Source organism: Armigeres subalbatus, chromosome 3 (assembly GCF_024139115.2).
Source record: "Armigeres subalbatus isolate Guangzhou_Male chromosome 3, GZ_Asu_2, whole genome shotgun sequence".
Taxonomy (NCBI): Eukaryota; Metazoa; Arthropoda; class Insecta; order Diptera; family Culicidae; genus Armigeres; species Armigeres subalbatus.
In genome coordinates this window covers 66,157,069-66,176,606 of record NC_085141.1, presented here as the reverse complement: position 1 = coordinate 66,176,606, position 19,538 = coordinate 66,157,069, and the positions used below count along the sequence as shown (strand labels likewise).

The 19,538-nt window shown below is 40.8% G+C and overlaps 2 protein-coding genes across 5 annotated transcripts in view; both read right to left on the bottom strand.

Annotated features, from left to right (window-relative positions):
- The window catches only part of LOC134219229 (A disintegrin and metalloproteinase with thrombospondin motifs 1), a 740,918-nt gene that overhangs the window by 352,433 nt on the left and 368,947 nt on the right, over positions 1-19,538 (bottom strand). The window lies entirely within an intron of this gene.
- On the bottom strand, positions 12,593-19,072 carry LOC134220728 (vitellogenin-A1-like). Its single transcript, XM_062699827.1, has 3 exons — positions 19,042-19,072; positions 13,976-18,970; positions 12,593-13,909 (listed from the first exon to the last, which is right to left on the bottom strand). Exons 1-3 carry the CDS (start codon positions 19,070-19,072, stop codon positions 12,705-12,707), a joined length of 6,231 nt encoding a protein of 2,076 aa, XP_062555811.1. The 3' UTR covers positions 12,593-12,704.

Below are 19,538 nucleotides of genomic sequence, written 5' to 3'. Positions count from 1 at the left end.
CTAAAAAAAATACCTTCATTATCTTCATTTATTTGATGATTTTAATCACAAATCTGATAAAAATATTTTTAGGAATATATTATTAGGAAAATATGAAACAGTAGAAAGTTGAATAAAAAAATAAACTTACCTTAAAAACTTACAGACCTATAGTTCACTATTTTTCTTCTTGTTAATATTTGTTATAAATAAGATATACTTAGTAAAAGAATATTTGTCTAATTGTTTCATACATCTGGTTCCTTTGTTCGAACATGGAGAATAAATAGGCAGATTCAAAAGGAAAATATCCTTGAGTTTACAATGCAAACTATTGTTTCAACAAAATTGATTATTTGAGTCAACTTCAGTTGAAAACAGGAATAACAAAAATAAGCAAATATTATTTTCGATTTCAAATTTTATAGATTCAACAAATTTAGTAAATAAATGTAAAGAAATATTTTTATTAGTTTTATGCACAAACAGTTTGTTCATCCTACTCATTGTAATTTTAATTTCTAATAGACTATATTTTTCTGCGTGTAATTATTTCCGCGGGAATTACAGAAAGCAAACGGCAAAGTCAACGACACTTTAAATAGATATCAATTTACTTCACGATTCAATTTCATGTGTCTACTCTACTGATATAGGGTATATGGTGTGATAGAGTAAGTTCATATGATAAATCATATACAGTACACTCGATGTTTTGTAGCTTGATGTAAATCCTGGGTACAAAAATCGGTTTATTCACTCTAATTTCAAAATTTTAGCTAGATATTCCATCTTAATCAATGGCGATTGCGTGAATGTAAGTTCATACATTATTTCTAGTAAAAAAAGATATGTGAACTCAGACATTTATCCACTCTTCTTCACCTAGATACATTTATACTGAAGTTAATTGACCAAAACCCAATATCTCATCTCAATATACAAGATTAGTAATATGTTTTTGATAGAGGTTTTATTTTCATATAGCACAATATTAACTTTGAATTTAACCGTTTTTGATTAAAAAAATAATATTGTCTACAATTCAAGAAAAATTATAAGCATTTCTGATGTTAACGTATGGTATAAATTTATTAATTTTTCTAATTTTCGTTTTATTTAATTACCAACATATTCAATGATATAAATATTGAAATTTTTGCTTATTTGTCATCAAGAAGGAATATTCGCCCAACTGTTAAAAAAATAGCAATGATTTATGCTATGTTATTTGATTAATTTTGGATTATGATCATAACAACGCCAAAACCCTTTTCTTCTAATGGAAAATTGGAAAAGCATAAAAATGCATTTGTAGTTTGTATTAGAGGTTTTCTAAAAATATATATATATATTTTTTATTTCCATTTATTTGTAGAGAGCGTCATTCAGTATGATAATTTTTCATCATAGAGCAAAACAATACTGCAAGACTCAATGTGAACGCACTATAATTTTGCGAAGATAACCAATTAACTGCGTCGGCGACAATGGGGTATTGCGGCCACAGTTCAAATAGAAGCAAAGGAGGACGAGAAGTACAAAATGCTTGTAATTTATGTTGTCTTCCTGGATATCCATGGTGCATCCTGTTCTAAACTGGACCAATTTTGATAGAGGACGAACAAATCGGGTGAGCACGTTCCAGTTCTTTATTTTTCATTGCCTTAAAAATATATAAATTCAACAAACTTGACACTAAATACGTACAGGGCATCGTTGCTGCTATTGCCGCGGATATTGTGGGAGTCCCAGGTATCCGGTTCACGCTTTAGTTAGCAACGGTGGCTCTTCTTGACCTTCTATTCCCTGAGTAGCTATTACAAATAAGGGCGTCCTTGGGAAGTTTTGCTGTACCCAGCGCCGTAGCGTGTGGTTGGCAGGGTTGGCCCCCGCCAAGGGCGCCATGCCTTAGGGGGGCGCCGAAATCCAGAATTCCGCTATGGAAAAGGATGACAAATTATTCAACCGTCTAAGACGAGTTAAGTTACTCACAAATTGCGAGTTAAATTATTCACAAATTCATTGGTGCAAACTGATACAAATTTAACATCTTATCACGATTCTCGCGGGGACTACATCCATAATCAGGTTATTACCGAATGGTAACACTTTGTGTATGGTGTTGGAATGCAAGGAAATAATTTGAGTGTCTAACCGTCATTTCAAAACGGGTGGGCGATGAATCAAAGCGGTGAATTTTGGCAAAGTGGGTGACAAATAAATACGGTTTCCAAAAATATGAGCTCCAGTGGCTTCGATGAAGAATGCAAAAAATGAAGAAAGCGATCAGTCGAGGTACGAGATACTAAGAACCTACATCCAATTCGCATCTTTGAAGTTTATTTCATTCCTCGTGAAACTCGGAATTTGGAGATAAGTGTGGTAAATCAGCCCAAATAGTCAGTCCGATAGTGTGAAGTTCGGGAACTACGTGGGAATCCTGCTACGTGCGTGGCTGGATATTGCGCCTTTTCGACGCCTCTCACCAACTGTAGGTGCTATCAACACGAGAACGCCATCTCGCAAGGCGGCGCGTGCCTAAGTGCACCTCCGGAGCGAATATTACCAGGAATTACCATTTGGATGGCCGACGTTTGGTTATTCGTTTCCGGGGTTGACAACTGTTCCGGCTGATCCGGTTGGCAGACGACTTCCAGCGAGCGGTGCGTATTGTACAAGCCGAGCTTAGCAAGACCTGCCAAGTGAGAACCACCGAGCCTGCTAACATCCTGCCCAGAGGTGCCGGGATTTCTACGCATTCCTGGAGGTACTTTCTCATCCGAACCGACAGGCGGTACCTCGCCACGAACGCCATTTTGTCATACAGCGTCCTGACAACGACAGCTATTGTTCGTCCCAGCTTTTCTCACGCATAGTGCCAACTAACCCCGTGTTATCGGCTTCCATCAACGGATGAAAATTCCGTAATTTACCTCGGCCATAAGATCGTCAAGAACCGCTGAATAAACCAATAAAGGTAAAGTGTGATGAATAAACTTCACCACCATTCGAAATCTCCCCACGCTCGCACGCCCTGGGAGCTGGGAGAAAAGAGGCCTTTCGCGCCCACCCCGGAAGCTGCCGTTGGTCAGACCCTTTCTGGGACAGCAATAACTCCCGGGGTCATAACGTTTCAAGGTATTGTAACGTCGGTATGCTCCCCTAATTTGGGAATGTCTTTTTCATCATATACTTGATGGAAAAGAAAGTGGAAGAGGAAATACAAATGCATGAAACAAGCTTCTGGGGAAAGAGCCCTAGATAAGGACTTCAATAAGCCAAAGGCGAAACACAGAGTAGACTAAAAAAAGCGTAAATCAAATTCATATAGTTTTAGTACCATCATTTCAAGGTATGCTGAAATTGAAATTTATTGGTTCAACCAAAACAACCAGTGCTACCAAACTACCGTCAGACCCACTCTAAAAATTCATACACCTTGATCTGAATAGGCCCGTTGGTTATTCTGGTCATCAAACAACCTAATTATTTGGTCTTGATACTACTTGGACCAATCGCTATTCTCACAATCAACCAATTCACTCCAAAGTGGAAGTTCATTGAAAGATCAAAAGTTTTTGCAAACCAAGGCACTCTGGAGTTGGATTTGTTGTCATCAAAAGAACTAATGGCGTTTCCGAAGGTCATCCAATCGACTCCACAATAGACTGATGTCTGTGCACAAGAAATGTATGTGCACAAGAAATGTGACACAAACTTTTTTGTACTTAGCATTATCCGAGTTACATTCGACGCAGATTGAGGCCTAGTTAGACCCTATTGAAAATTAGACCGAACGAACATTGCGTTCCGCAGTTATTAACAAAACATATATTTTTGTCATTTTTTTTTCGGAAATTGCTGCAATGATGAAATGAATGTTAATAAATGAGAAACGACGAAAAACGTTGAACTTCAGGGGATTTCTAAAAATGTTCTGGTCTTTTAATAACCCTTACTTTCTACCTATTGGAACATATGCAGGTTAGAGAGGCTTTAGGAAAGAAAAAAATCATTAAATCCTCCCCGCAAAAAAAGTTAATTAATATTCTCCCTGCTCTTAGCACGCTTTTTGTTCCGAACATTTGCAAGAGTGAGGGGCGCCTAATAATGGTTTCGCCAAGGGCGCTGGGAGTCCACGCTACGGCTCTGGCTGTACCTGTTATGAACTACTAGTACATCCTTTTCCCTACACTTTCTGAAGAAACCTTTCTTGCTTCAGGAGTGAATCCTTTTTGTAGTACTAGTCTTCGTAACAAAAAGGACACCATAACGGAACATGAGATCTGATCAAATTATTCGTAGTACTACTTGACCAACGCCCCCAGATGGGTGAGGGGTAGAGGATGACGCACACACACACACACACACACACACACACACACACACACACAAAATAAATGTATTATCTCGATTTTTTTATTCCATTTGAAAAAAAAGCAGCAAATTCTTAAGATTGATGAATTTCTAACTCCACCGACCAAAAATTCTTTGACTGAAAATTCCTCATAGCCAACAGGCTTGAATTTTACAACAAAGAAATTGGTACACCGACATTTCAAACCTTTTAAAATCAGAAATGTCCTACACAGTTAGCAAAAAATCCGCTCTTTTATTTTTCACATTTTTTAACAATCAAATAAAATTCATTCAGTGAGTAATAGATGGATATTTGAGTTTTCTAAATGTCACTTCGATTTGTCAAAATAATGCACGCCGAGGCCAACTTTTCAGTGTTTCATGGGCAGTCTTGACATTTTCATTGTTTCAACTTGGAATAAAACTGATCATTATTATGGTCTATGGATTGATTTGGGAAAATGAGAATGTTCGTTAGAGAAGACCAAAAGAAGTTGTTTGTATGACACCTCAGACTTTTCAGAGCTTCTTAAGAAAACTAAAAAGTACCATAGATTATTTTCACAGTGCAAAATTGAAATGTGATGGAAATCATTTGTCCGACACACTCCTTTTCAGAAAAGACCTCAATGATCTCCGGGTCAAGTTGCCAAAATTTAACTGGTCAAGCAATTCTAACTGTTTCATATTGAAATGGAGCTGGCCATCTGGTGGTCACGAAATAGGTTTCGAAACTTACGAAATAATTGCCAGTAATTGTCAAAAAAGATCATTTCAACGAATCGCTCATCCGATATATCAGAATTGAAAAGTTTCTTCTTTGAGTACAACTCGTCACTCGATAGCTATCAAGTCCACTAGCCTTTGCTAGTGAAGGTCAAAATTGATCAGGCTTAACACATTAAGCCATTTAGAATTTCATAAAAAAAAAACCTGAAAAAACTCTTAGTCTCTCTATGGAGAGTACCTGATTATCCGGTGGCCTTGGAACACATTCCAGTTCGGATATACGAGGCCAAAATTGAAGAGTGAAAAGAATCATTCGTCCCACAAACTCTTCAAAAATTCATAAGTAGTCGAGCTATTCTCATAGTTTTCATTTAGAATGAACCTTGTTATCCAACGATCGCAGAAGAATATTCAAAACTTGATCTGAAACTCTTGGTTGAAGAACGGAAATAAATTGAACATCGCATGATTGTTCCTTTGACTCCTCAAACTCGTCCAAATTTCATGAGAGAACAAAAAAACTCATTTTTATTACTTGGTTCATTTTCCGTGAATCGTTACGGTACCGAAAGCATGTTTTTTTAGTAAACTACTTGGAGTTTATTCCGACAAATTTAAAAAAAAAATCACTTGCAACTGCTCCCGGAAGGAGCTATACTGCCCATGATCGCATATCAGTCCCATCTTTGCTGGGTTTCCTATTCGTATGGGATAAATATGCGATTATGGGTTATATTGGGCTCTGCACGGACGGAGGGAGGTAACCCCAGTACTCCCCGGATTATATCCGAAACCATGATCATTGCACCAAAATTGATCTCGGTTCCTAAAACTATAGGAATTTTGTGATCGATTCCAGAAGATTGCTTGAAAATCCGTTGGAAATTGGCTGAGCTACGTGGTTTTGAATTTTGAGTTTTGTCGTAAAATGGGGGTTGGGGACGTACGTGTTAATAGTGGTACATGTGCATTTTGTTTCAACAAACATGAAATTTGTCAAGAAACTACGCAAATTTCTCATTACTACCTTCAGGCACATCAGTCATAAAACGTTGGTGCAGTTGAGTAGGAAAAAATTGCTAATTTGAATTTTATTTTCTAAGTTTTTGGAAAAATGCGTTTCCTGTAAAATTTACTCAATGTAACATGTACCACTTTCGCTGGCACCGGTTCAGTTATAGACGAAACATGGCCATCCGGAGATACGTCAAACGATTTATTATGGACAGCCCCGTAGCGTGCGGTTGGCCAGGTTGGCCCACGCCAAGGGCGCCACACAATGGGATCATCCTGAAAATAGACGATCGAAAATGTTTTGACTCCCTAAACGGCATTTATTCGCTTCCGTATCTTTTAAGGACAGTCACATATTTATTTCCTGCATCAGAAGGAATAAAAAAAATCAAGGACCAACTTACTACCCTAGGATACCCGAGCAAAGTTTTTTTTTCGATAGAATTTTTTTGGAGAGCTGGCTGATGTCTTCAGCAAAGTTGTAGAGTATGTTATTTTGAACATCTTTGTTGAATAAACCCTATACTTTGGACTGACATTTGTAGGAGAAATCGCTTCAATTTGGTAAACTAACTTCAACAACAATTTTCCGAGCTTTTCCATGTTTTAATATAAATTAATCAATTCATTATGTTCCGTGAACTTGCACAGAGGATTCTGTTTTACACGATTTTTTTTCGCTTGTAATTTTGATCGTGACTTGAATTTGCCCCAGAAATTTTTGCAACATGTTTCAAAAAATCCTAAATAATTAAAAAAAAATCACATGGTAATTAATATGCGTTTAAAATTTGGGTGGGTGTAAACTAGAGAAAATATAAATCGTGTAAAAACAGAATCCAGTGTATATGTGTATTTGAAATGTTGGTCTAGACTTCTTGGTCCCCTAAATTTTTAATAATTTGCTAGCCTGTTACAGGGTGTTCAATAAGTTCGAATACAAATGTTTGATAATTGTGTTTGTAAGCCCAATGTACATATTCTGTATTAGTATTGGTGTCAGCGTTAACGGTATATATACGCTAACGGATGTGTGTGGTGTTGACATTCTGTCTCTTGTTGTTTGTTTATTACGCGCGTTGAAAATGGATTGGGGCATCGTAAATAGCCGTTTTTGAAGGTCGAAATCATTGCGGCGTACTACAAAACTAAGGTTTTGGGAACGATTAATGCACCCAGTGACCTGGTGATAAGACGGAGATCAGTCCTACGTGTTCCAATAGCACGATAACCCTTTATACACGAAAAATGCGATCTAAGCCTTCTTCTTCTTCTTATTGGCATTACATCCCCACACTGGGACAGAGCCGCCTCTCAGCTTAGTGTTCATTAAGCACTTCCACAGTTATTAACTGCGAGGTTTCGATGTGCGATCTAAGCCTTATATGGGGACAATTTCATCGACTTTTTGGACAAAACTTTGCGACCTCTCAGCTTCCCGGATTTGAACCCTCTTAACTTCCTTGTTCGGTCCTTTATTATATTAAAGCTGTACGAATACGGGGTCAGTAACTTGGATCAGTTTATGACGTGATTCTCAAAATCTGGAACGAAATGCCCATGCAGACCGTGCGTGCCGTTTGCGATGGGTTTTAGAAACGTTTGAAGCTCGTGAAGAAGTACAAAATAGAGGTCATTTCAAAAGAAATGTTACAAACGTTCCTTATAAACAATACTTTCAATGAAATGGAACCGGGAAAAGAAATAATTTAATCTCAATTTTTAAACATGTTTTGAAAGTGTATTCGAACTTATTGAACACCCTGTATGTCTACTTGCCAATATCAGTCTCCTAGGTGCAAACTCGCTTGAAAAATCTTGAAAATATGCGCTACAGTGTACTTTTTTCAAAAAACTTCCGTTGTCTGTGCTCTGGGGTCAAATTGACCCCAAATTGAAATTGCTATAACTTGTTTATTGTGTGGCCGATTTTGGGGCTGTTTTGAAAGATAATTTAATCATCTTTCAGGTCGTAACCAAAGATTGACTATTGGTGGGTGGGTACATCGCGGGGAGGGGTTTTAGTGAACAAGGGTATAAAACAGTGATTTTTCATGATTATTTTACTTATATCTGAAAAAGGTTATGCAGGAAGGCGTGTGCTTTGACATGACACATTGATTAGTTTAGAGCTTGGCCGCTAGGTGGTGGTATATTTGAATTCATTATTTTAGACTACTCAAGATATAGAATTCTCCTCATTGTGAATATTCTTATCGCACAAATTTAAGATTTGTTAAAATGGCGGCTTGAGAAAGATGATTAAATTGTCTTTCGAAACAGCCCCAAAAGTCCGAAATCAGCCAAACAATAAAAAAGTAATAGCTATTTCAATTTGGGGTCAATTTGACCCCACAGCACAGACGACGTAAGTTTTCTTGAGCACAGACAGAAGGTTAAATGTCTCAAAAGTCAAAGAAAACAAACTATTTTGTAAAATATCCAAGCAAAATCAAATAAATTGTAGGATCTCAGATTTTTTCATAAAAGTGGCATTCTTAAGCTTTTAGTTTATAATAATAAATTAAAAATCTAATAATCATTATATCATTACATATCCTCATTGTATATTGCTGTAGTCTCCTCAAATTGCTTTTACTTATATTTTACTTATATGTACAAGCTCACGAAACATACTGAGTTAATTAATTGATACTAAAACATGAAATACCTCAGAAAACAGATTCATTCAGAAGTCATTTGGCCGAAAGGGTCGTTTGGCACAATGCGTCGTTTGGCCGAATGTGTCATTTGGCAAAAATGGTCATTTGGTCAAAAACGTCGTTTGGCCGAAAGAGTCGTTCGGCAGAAAGGGTCGTTTGACCGAATGGGTCATTGGGCCGAAAGGGTCGTTTGGCCGAAAGGTTCATTTGGCCGAAATGGTCATTAGGCCGAAAGGGTCATTAGCCGAAAGGGTCATTTGGCCGAAATGTTCACTTGAAAAGTGAGAAATGAGGAAAAAGAAGTGAGACGTCTCACTTCTTACTCCTCATTTATCACTTCTCGCTGTCAAAAGTGAGAAGCGCAAAGTTTCGTCGACTTAGGTCGAGTCAAGTACAAGACACTGAAGACGACTTCATAGTTGAGGTCGAAATACGTATCTGCGTAAGATAACAAAACGTAGTGAAATTAAATGAAGAGTACTAAACTCGTCTCAGACGGTTGAACACATTCCACTAAAAAGAGCTTAAAATAATTTTCTGCAAATGATCCCTTCCCCCAGACATCAACCGTCTAAAAAAATTTCACGCACTTTTTTTTTGCTCGGGAATCCATGTAAATTGATCCTTAAAATTTATATTCCTGCTGATCCAAGGAAAAAATATGAGACTACCCTAGGAAGACATCGTAGCTAAAAATACCGTTTGGATGGTGAAAACATTATCGATCGTCTATTTTCGGGATGATCCCATTGTGCGCCAGCCCTCAGGGGGCGCCGAAATCAAGAATTATAGAATGGAAAATAGTACAATTTCATTCTTGATTTTATTAGTTTCAGGGCCAATTAATAACAAACCGACTACAGAGTCCAAAGGTCTATAATGAGGATATTCTGAGTAATCTAGTGCAAACAAAGAATATTTCTTTTATCTCAAATCAGCAGGTCAAATATTTTGGTCTGAGTTTTGACCGCTATTTTGGTTTCTGGAACCGGTTACAAGGGGCCAAGCAAAAGCCTAAAATCTCATTGGTATTAAAAAAAATGGAAATTTGTGGATCGAATGTTTTCTATTTTTTGTTAACTAGTTGACCAAATTTCGAAAGGCCATGTGGGCTGTGGCTCTAATGATCACTTCAGAAAAACCCCATGTAGTTCGAAGAACGATAACGAAACTTATAAGGGGAGCTCAATGAGGAAAACTGCAAAACTGTTAAAGTGTACCTTGCTTGACAACTTTGGTTATCATTTCTCAAGGTACTCGTAGGCTAGCAAAACTTATCCGCAATACAAACAGCCCGTCTTATCAAAGCATTCATCGGATCACTTCACCACGTGCCCGTCTTGCTCCCGATTGCAATTACGACTTCTGCAAAGTTAGATTAATTTAACCCAACGAAGTACAACAGTGCCTCCAAACTATTGGCAGACCCATTCAAAAGTTCGATTTCTTTTGATCCGAGAGTTCTGATAGCGATTTCGACCATTGAACGATCCAGAGTTAGATTTTTTTGACCCAAATTTTTATATGATTTGTCACGATTTTTAAAAACCCTTTTCTCCGTGATGTATTTTAAAGTAAGTCAAGTTCCTTCAATAGAGTACAAGAAAAAGGCGTTATGGACAATATGTGCTGAAATGAATCATGAGTAACATTATATACGAAGATCCAGAAAAGCTCATGACTCTACAAAATCCGTTATAAATTTTGCAAATACTGAAAAATGCCTTAAAATTTCAAAACTTTTTAGGGGCATACCGCCGAATACTATTTGAAGTATTTTCAATCTATTAAACTTTTTAACCTTCCGGGACTCGCATGGTCCTTGATCACTCACGCAGTCCCGCCGCTCTAGTAAACAAGCTTGCTTTTTTCGAAGGTGTTGTACTTTTTACAATGGTGCGAGTTCCGGAAGCTTAATCGCCTCCCTAAGGCCTGGCCTAAAAATATCATTCCCATCAATGCTTCGTGAAATCATGAAGTTTGAGGTGTCGAACGACCTTTTTTGACTCAATTTAGGAAATGGCCATTCCGGAGCTCCCTCGGATTGAACCCCGGATTGAGCCCGTGTGGCCGGACCCCTAAAAATATCTTTCCCATAATTGTTTTGTGAAATCATGAAGTTTGATGTGTCACACGACTTGTTTTGACTTAAATTTGTAAATGACCTCTATTTTCGGCGACAACTGACCCTAACGGATTCTGGAATAATTCTGGAACCGTACTGAGGATTAATCCAAATTTAATCAAAAATTAGGATCCATCCGGATCGAATGCATCTTGTTGCGAAGGAATGGGTAAAAAATGTGGTTTTAACAGCAGTTTTAATTTTTGAAAGCCCCTAAAAACAGACGTCAGGAACGGAAAGGTTAATGGGAACAGTGGAATAAAACGGATGCACGGAACAGCAAATCTACTCACTTTATGGTTCCTTTCACTCTAATCCGCTCTCGCGTTCAAGCAGCCAAAAGTAAGTGAAATGCGGGCTGATCCTATTTTTTTCTATTAGGTCATTGCTCTGAAATTGACGGCGCGAGAGCCGAATTAGTGTCAAATGATATTAAGGTGGTTATATAACAATAATGCCACAAATCGGCCATCTTTTGAACAACGTGCTTTTTCTAGTGATTTTTCAAGAGCACGGATTGAGAGAGCCACAACGCCCATGGGGATGAAACATCCGTAGATCGTTTGCTAACTTATGCTAAACAATCGACTTTAATTTCAGCATTGTACGAAAATTATTACGCTGAATTCGAACTTTTGATAACAGGAGTAGAAAACCGTGTGGTGAATTTAAAATTCTCGTTTAACTTTTCAAAAGGACCTAAGTAACATTTTTTTCATGATTTAAGTTGAGTACTGCAATCAAAAGATTTCATATGTGTCTGTTGATTGCAACATTCAAATTAAATCATGAAAAAATGTTTCTTAGGTCCTTTTGAAAAGTTAAGCGAGAATTCACCACATGGCTTGATTGTATATTCACCCTAATATCATAACATTCCATGACATTCTTCAATTTCTTTCTCATGCCTCACATTTTGTACAATGATCTGTTTGACAAAGCTCTAGGATCCTTTAAGCATTACATGTCACTGCCCACCACCAGGTTTCATCAAACCAAATTTATTTTACACACCCGAGACTATGGTTAAAATGGCAAAGGCTGGGTCGATGCAGTTCTATTTGTTTTTAAATCATTCATGAGAGACAAAGAGAGTAAGAAAACTACCTACTAGAGAGTTAAAAATTTGAACTTCGTACTCAAAGTTCTTTAAACTTTTTTTAAGTACTTTATTTTTTCTCTGCGTTGCGCAAAATTGCACTTTAATTTAATTAAAATAATGTGCAATACGCTTTTAATTTCACTACTTCTATAGCTGAGTATTCTTGTACCTCTGCTTCTTCTACCCCAACGGAATATTTTCCCAACCTCTCACGATCGAATCAACGCTCCACCTGGTACGCCACTGAGCCGTCGCGTCGCCGTGGTTTGGTGGCCAATCAATTTGCAAGCTTGACCTTATTCATCATTCCGGACATTGTTTCCCAGTGCTGCCGCCACTCAGTCCCCTCCAATTTCGTCGCAATTACTGGAACCGTCTCACCGCAGGAAGTATTAAGCCTAATTAAGACATTCTCATTAGAATAAATTCTCCATTTCGCGAACCCAACCACGCAGAGTGAATGATTTATCTGTTTACTCATCGAAAATAATGAACCGACCGCTAAACCAGCGCCCAGCAAAAAAGGGAGTGACCATCTCGGAAAGAGAATATCGAGCTTGGACGGAACAGCTCCATTGTCCATAATGATAAAGAAAATTAAAGAGGAAATTGTTAAATTGCTTGAAATTTGCTTTATTTGATTGGTTATTGCTTTTAGAAATCATACATTTTTACTTAAATTGTTCATGGGTGGAAGCGGGGGGTCAGTCCTTAACGATTCGTTGAGGTTTTATTGGCTGTGAACGCAAGTCTTCGGGATGTTGAACTTGACAGTCTTGGTGACAGACCGAGCCTTCATGTCCGGAGAGGCACCCTTCTGGATCAATCGCTTGTACAGCTGAGCGGCTTGGTCATCGGCATTGCGGCAGTGCACGTCGAAGTACTTCGGCATCTTATCGGTGGCCGAACAGTGAGATGGGCAGGCTGGCAGAGGACGCATCGAGAAACAGATTTGGTTGCCCTGCTCGAAGAACTGATGCTGGTGCCTGACTTCGCACTGCTTGACGGTATGCTGTTGTTGGTGTGGGTGGTATTCCCTTTCTTCCTCAGAGCTAGAGCTGGAGGAGCTTCCGGAGTTGTCGCGAGATTGGGACTCTGAAGACGAGGACGAAGAGTCGGACGAGGAAGACGATGAAGAGCTTGATGAATCTTCGACATTGTGGTTGTAGTAACGGTAACGTGGACGATAAGAATCGTGTTCATAGATCACGTTTCCGTAGAATACCTCACGCTTGACGCATTCTTCCTTGGCCTTCTGATGGTAAGCGTAGTTGAAAGCCTTTGCTGGTCCGGAGCAGTTCTGGCCGGTGAGGGCGTATGATGCAGCAAAGTATTCTGGCTTGCGCATGTAACATTGGTCAGGGGTAACGAACTCGTCATAGTATTCGCCGTCGTTGGTTCCGCACAAACCAACGAAGTTGTTGTAGTACGATTGATCAGCGAAGAAACGAGCGCGGTATCCATCATGCACAATCTTCAGATCATTGTTGCGAATGTTGATCTCCAGCTCGTTTCCGGGAAGGGCATAGCAGCGGAATAATGGCTGCTCTCCGCCGTTATCGTTGGTGTAGAGTTCAATTGCGTATTTCTCGTGAACCTGTTGGGGCTTTCCATTAATGTAAACCTTTGGCAGCTCAGAACCGCTCGGGATAATATCAATGTTGTAATCGTTTTGTTTGTACTGTCCAAGGATGACCTTGAAGAACAGCTCGTTGTTTGGTCCAGAACGTCCCAGAACGCTGATTTGTTGATCCTCATAAAATCCATTCTTGAAACGGTACTCGTAGTCGGAGTTCTGGAAGTGCGACTGATAAGCGTAGTACTCGTAATCTGGCTTAACGGTGTGCAAAACGACATGCCAGCAATCGCCCATGGTGTAATCGTAAGTCTTTCCGTCGAAGGTAGCAACGTATTTGCTGGACACGGAACAGGATGCTGTGGAACAAATCAATCGGAAATAAGATCATAAAACCCAATCAAGATTATCTTGTCACTACTTACGGTTGTACTGTCCACGATAGGCGTAGGTAGCGAAACGATCGAAGAAAGACAAATCAGAGTGAATCGAAGTGAAGTATCGGTAGTAGTAGTTCTCAATAGGGTAGTTTTCAACCTGGAAGGCAAACTCAGGTCCAAAGAACGAAGCATTGAAGTAATCAGCATATGGAGCCAGCTCGAAGTTGAACTGAGCTTGATTGTCCTTGCCCTTGTAGAAGTAGTTTGCTTCGTAGTACGGGAAAGCGAACTGCTGGAAGAAGCTATAGAACTTATAGGTCAAGTTCTGGGAGTAGGAATCAAAGTTCTTGAAATCAAACTTGAAAGAGTATTGGTCGAAATAACTGGCACGACGGGTGGCGTTTTGGCATTCCATCAGTTGGTAGAAGCCACGATCCATCTGTTCCTTACAGGTTGAGCCAACATTGGAGGTGCGCAGATAATGGCGGTACATGTCCGATTGATGCAGTTTACCCTTCATTGATAATTGGACTCCTCCTTGGCACTTCTCACCATAAGAAAGCTCCCATTTCAGATCGGCATCTTCGTTTTGGTTCAGAGCATTCAAGAAGTTCAGCTTAGGGACATTCGGGAATTCATTGGTAGCAGAGAAGCACATCTGGAACTGTTTTCCTTGGTATGGCATTCCGAAGAAGTAATTCGATTGGAAGTATGGGCTTCCAGAGAAGAAGAACAAGAAACGAGACTTTTCATCAACCGGGCTATCAGCGTAGGCAGTGGTGAAGACATATTCGGCCTTCTGCTTCTTTCCTTCGAAAGTAACACCAAAGTCGAAGACTCCTACATCACTGTTGCGGATTCCAGCAGCCGCGTTCTTGATAAACTGCTCCTGACGACGCTGGCTAGCAGCAGAGAAGATGAAAGGTTGAGCGAAGTTAGCTTCGTTATAGTATCCAGAGTAGCCGTGGCGTCCTTTCGGGTGCTTGACATCGGTGTCTTGGAAGTATTGGTCGAAGTCTCCTTCCTTGTAGTGGGCCGCGATCTTGATCTTCTGCACATTGGTACGTTGGGCATCATAGTACAAGTTGAACTGATGATATTCATAAGGCTGAGTGGCGAATGGATAGAACAGGGCAGAGTAGAGGTCGTGCTGTTGATAGAAATCGTAGAGCTGTTCAATGTTGAAGAAGTCTTGATCGTACTTGGCTTGGAAACGCAGAGCAAATCCAACCATGTCCTGTCCCATCGTACGTTCGAAGCTCTTGGTTGTCTGATCATCATCATGAACAATCCTGACGGTTGGGCTTTCAGCAATTGGGCGCATTTCGGTGATATCCTTGTAGCCAGTGTACGGCCAAGAGCTCAAGTGGAACAATAGCTGGTCCTTCCTTGGTTCCAAGGGCATCAGTTCAAATTCATATTCGTCGGCTTCGAAGTTCATTGACAACTCCATGCTGAATGGTAAGTTGGTGAACAATTTCTTCTGGTAGCCAGCGATATAACGCTGGTGGTCAAATGGAGTGACGAATCCAACCTTGGCATCAACCATGCGATGATACAGCAGGTTCACATCAACGGATCCGTTCAACATCTTTGGCATGTAGATAAAGTCATCGTTTTCATTTTCCGGGTGACCAGTTGGCATCTTGTGAATGCTTGGGTAGGTTTTGACTTGGGCTTCAGTTTCAAACTTGAACAAAGTTGGCGTCTTCAGAGTATATACGAATGGGAATCCGGTAGCCAGCGGGAAAGCCAGGGAAGCTTCATCTTGTTGATAGAACTTGGTGTAGTTGAAATTTAAACCATCTTCCAAATCTTCGAACATGTCCTTGAGGTATTCCGGAACATTTTCGATGGTCTGATTGTTGAACGCATAGAAGAAGTAGCGGTTGAACAATTTCATCATGAACTGACCCTCCAGCTCTTCAGCTTCACGTGGATCAATGTTCAATAGCTTGGCAATGCGGGTAGTAGAGTACTTCTGTGGTTCCTTGTCGCTGTATTCGCTCTTGCTGAACTTTTGGTAGTAGTCGCTCTGTGGTCCGTGGGACTTGTAGTACTTGTCAAAGTATTCACTCTTCTTGTTGGGGAACTGTTTGTAGTACTTGTAGTAGTAGTCAGCTGATTTATAGTCTTCCTTGAAGTAGCTGCTATCGTATTGCTTGTCAATCAGATCGAAGAACGATTCCATGCTTGAGAACAGGTAGTAAAAAGAGGAGTACTTTTTGAACCCTCCGAAGTTGTTGCGCAGTTGGAAGAACATACCATTGGGTACGACGTGATCATCGGATGCAATTTGTCCGTAATACATGCGATAAGACATTTCAAGATTTTCGAAGGCATAGTCACGAATGTAGGATGAAGAATACTGGAAGCTGTAGTCCTCTGGGTCAAGGAACTTGATGGCAGCCTTGGCATTTTCAGCAAACTCATTGTCCGAATCATAATCATAAGCTTCAGCAGCAGACATGAGGGCAGATTTGACGGCAGCACGTACATAACGGCTTGGATCGTGGTGTGTGAACTCAGCCATGCGTTGGAGCATATCAGCTGGAGGATTGGAATGCATCAGCAGGTGCACAGCAGCGCATCGGATTTGGTGAATGTCTCCAATGTTCTGGTAGATCTTGTACAACATGGAACGGGCCATATGTGGATAATTTTCGGTCATTCTATCCATTGCTACAACCATAGCCAAACGCTGGTAATCGCTAACTTCATATTTGCCTTCGAAATACGGTTTGAATACGTTGAATACTTCCGGATGTCCAAGATTTCCAAGACAGCGGATGAAGACTTGGCACTTAATGCTATCTCCGGCATTCACAGCTTCGCGCAACTGATGAGAGAACCATGGAACAATTTTGTGGGCGACAATTTTGTAGTCAGCGTCAGCCATACGGCCAAAACTGAACACTGGGTAGTAGTTATATGCAGAACGATTGTTCACGTGAGCGTGGTTAACGAACAAACTGTAGGCAAAGAGAGCGCTTGTGTTCAAGTGTTCTTGATGTTGAACAGTGTCGGACGTGACCAGCAGGAAGAATTCATGCAACAGGGATTCTGTGGGATAGCGGATCGCTCTTACCAGCGTCGACAGAACGTCAGCAGCTTCGAGGCCACGCATTTTCTTCTCTTCGACGAATTCCTTGATAACCTTGAAGGCCGGTGGAGTACCAGCTTCTGCCACAGCATCGCGAATGAAGCACCAGGCATCGACGCGCTTGGCAAACTTCTCACTGTTGTTGTCGCCTTCCATGCGTTCCTTCGGCGAAACGTAATATTTCTGGACAACTTCATAGATCTCCTGATAGCTCATTGTGCGGAAAATGCGGCTTACAATGTTAAACTTGCTCAGGGTATTCGACTTCGGCATGGTTGATGGGTTCTGCATCTCATCGGCGACTTCCTGGACCAATTTGTAAATGGCGCGGTGTCCATCAACGTTACGTGCGTATTGAATGTTGTATCCCTTGTATCCGGTGAAGAATGGCATAAACGGAGCCTGTGGTGCATCCTTGAAGCTTTCCGGGGCAGGTTGATAGTAGAACTCCTCGCTGCTTAGAGAGTAGGATTCCGATGAGGAAGACGAACTGTAGGACTGGGACGAGGATGAGGACGAAGAAGATGATGACGAGGAAGATGAAGAAGAAGAGTTGTTGCGTTCGTTGGATTCTTGACTGGATGAGGAGCTGGATGACGAAGAATCGTCCGAGCTGCTGGAGTCAGATGAGGTATCATTTAGGCGACCCAGACGGTACTGATCCATCTTATAGGCTTCGTAGTACTGCTTTTCCTTGTATGCATTCAAGTCACGACGGTTACGGTTTCCACGCTTTTCGACATCCTCCAATTTAGCCTTGTACTGGTTCATAGGGCTGACCTTAGGGTTTTCTTCTGATTCAGAACTGGACGACGATTCAGACGAGCTGGATGAGCTGGACTCCGAAGAGGACGAGGACGAGGACGAAGACGAAGAAGAGGAAGTTTCATTTCCTGGGCGGACGTTGTTCTTCTTGTCACTCGGCATGTTATAGCTGTAGACCATGTCGACAAAGACCTTATGGTCTTCAGCTGGACCCATTGGAGTCTGCTTGTATTCTTCTACGCGGTTCAAAGTGCAATTTACGGAAGCATACACTAGGGCTTTGTCCTTATTAATCAGAGAGGGAGCAACTGCGACTTTGTTTACAGTGCTGGCGGATTGGATGGTGTAGTTATACCAGGTACCAGTCAAGTATACGTTCGTAACGGCAGATTTGGAAGCAACGTTGCCCATGTTGTTGGTGTTTGGACGGAAGTCACTGTAGCCGCTGAAGCCGAAGTGGTAGCCCATACGTTGTTCGCAACGATCAAAATCGTAGGTCTTGACAATTTGGAAGAAGTATTGATCGTCTTCGCGAAGTTGTGGCTGAGGTACCATATGACTGTTTGCTTTGATCATGTATTCAGGGAGAACGCTGACGTCGTACATGGTCTTGCATTTGCCGGTTACAACTGGTTCCATCACTTCGTACATACCGGTGAAAGAGTTGTTTCCAGGAAATTGGTTGTGCTTGGATTTATACATGTTAGCTCCACGGGTGTCAAGCTGGAATTGACTGAGCCATGCCTTAAGAATGTTGACTTCGTGATTGGGAACAGATTGGTCAACGTAGAAACCTTTGATGGCTCCTTTGTGGTAACGGAGGGCAAACGGCTTTGGGCTCATTGGCATTGGGCGCCACTTGAGATCGCGGCTACGGAGATCTGTTCTGTATCCATGGGGCAGGATCTCGTTGAAAACGGCGTACTCTGGCTGCTTGACATAGCCAAAAATGTACTCCGGACTCTTCGGACGGAACACAAGGTAGGCACGCGTTACAGTACCAGCCCATTGGTCTTCCAGATCCGGCAGGGCAGTCATGGTCTTCGAGGTTACATTGTAGACATATTGGCGGTTGGGTTCCCAAGCGCCAAATTCAAATCCAGTTCTATTTTCTGGGTATTTGTACGGGAATTCGAACTGGTACGAGTACTGGTAAGCAGTACTAATCCCCACTGTAGAAGCAGAGATGAGATATTCTTTAAGATGCTGCTCTTCCCAAATGATCGTAATATGTAAATCTTACCCAGAGCGAGGAGAAACAATTTCACCAACATTTTTTTCTCCTCACTATACTCCTTGACTTGGTAGTGAAAGAAATGAAAGGAAAAGTTGAACTGTATCGATTAAGTTCCAGTGGATCGTTTATATATTGATCATTTCGCTTATTCGTATCATTTTTGTAATCAGGATTATTCATTCATAATCATCTAACAAGCAGTCAATGACCACCAGCAAATCGTGATAAGGATTTTTCTCTATACACCTTCTCTCCCGTGAAGACAACAACGCGGATGGCTACTCCACAGCTAGCCATTCTTATCTGACTCAGCGTAAGAAATGCAATTATAGAGCGCTTGATCAATCCTATCGCATACCGGCGCAGTCCGGCAGTTATTTTGGGAACGGCTGTGTTTCCTTCGTTCAAGATCAGCTCGGTGCGGCGTTCCCATGGCCGAACGTCACCAATACAACCCACCGGTTCTAGAACGCACTTGCGCCGACGAATGGTTTCCAAAAATA

Excerpts from the sequence above, each read along its gene's own strand:
- LOC134220728 (XM_062699827.1), bottom strand. The coding sequence starts at position 19,072 with ATGTTGGTGAAATTGTTTCTCCTCGCTCTGG. Across the intron at positions 18,971-19,041 it reads ATTGTTTCTCCTCGCTCTGG|TGGGGATTAGTACTGCTTAC; the intron begins GTAAGATTTACA and ends CTGCTTCTACAG. Across the intron at positions 13,910-13,975 it reads CTATCGTGGACAGTACAACC|CATCCTGTTCCGTGTCCAGC; the intron begins GTAAGTAGTGAC and ends TTTGTTCCACAG.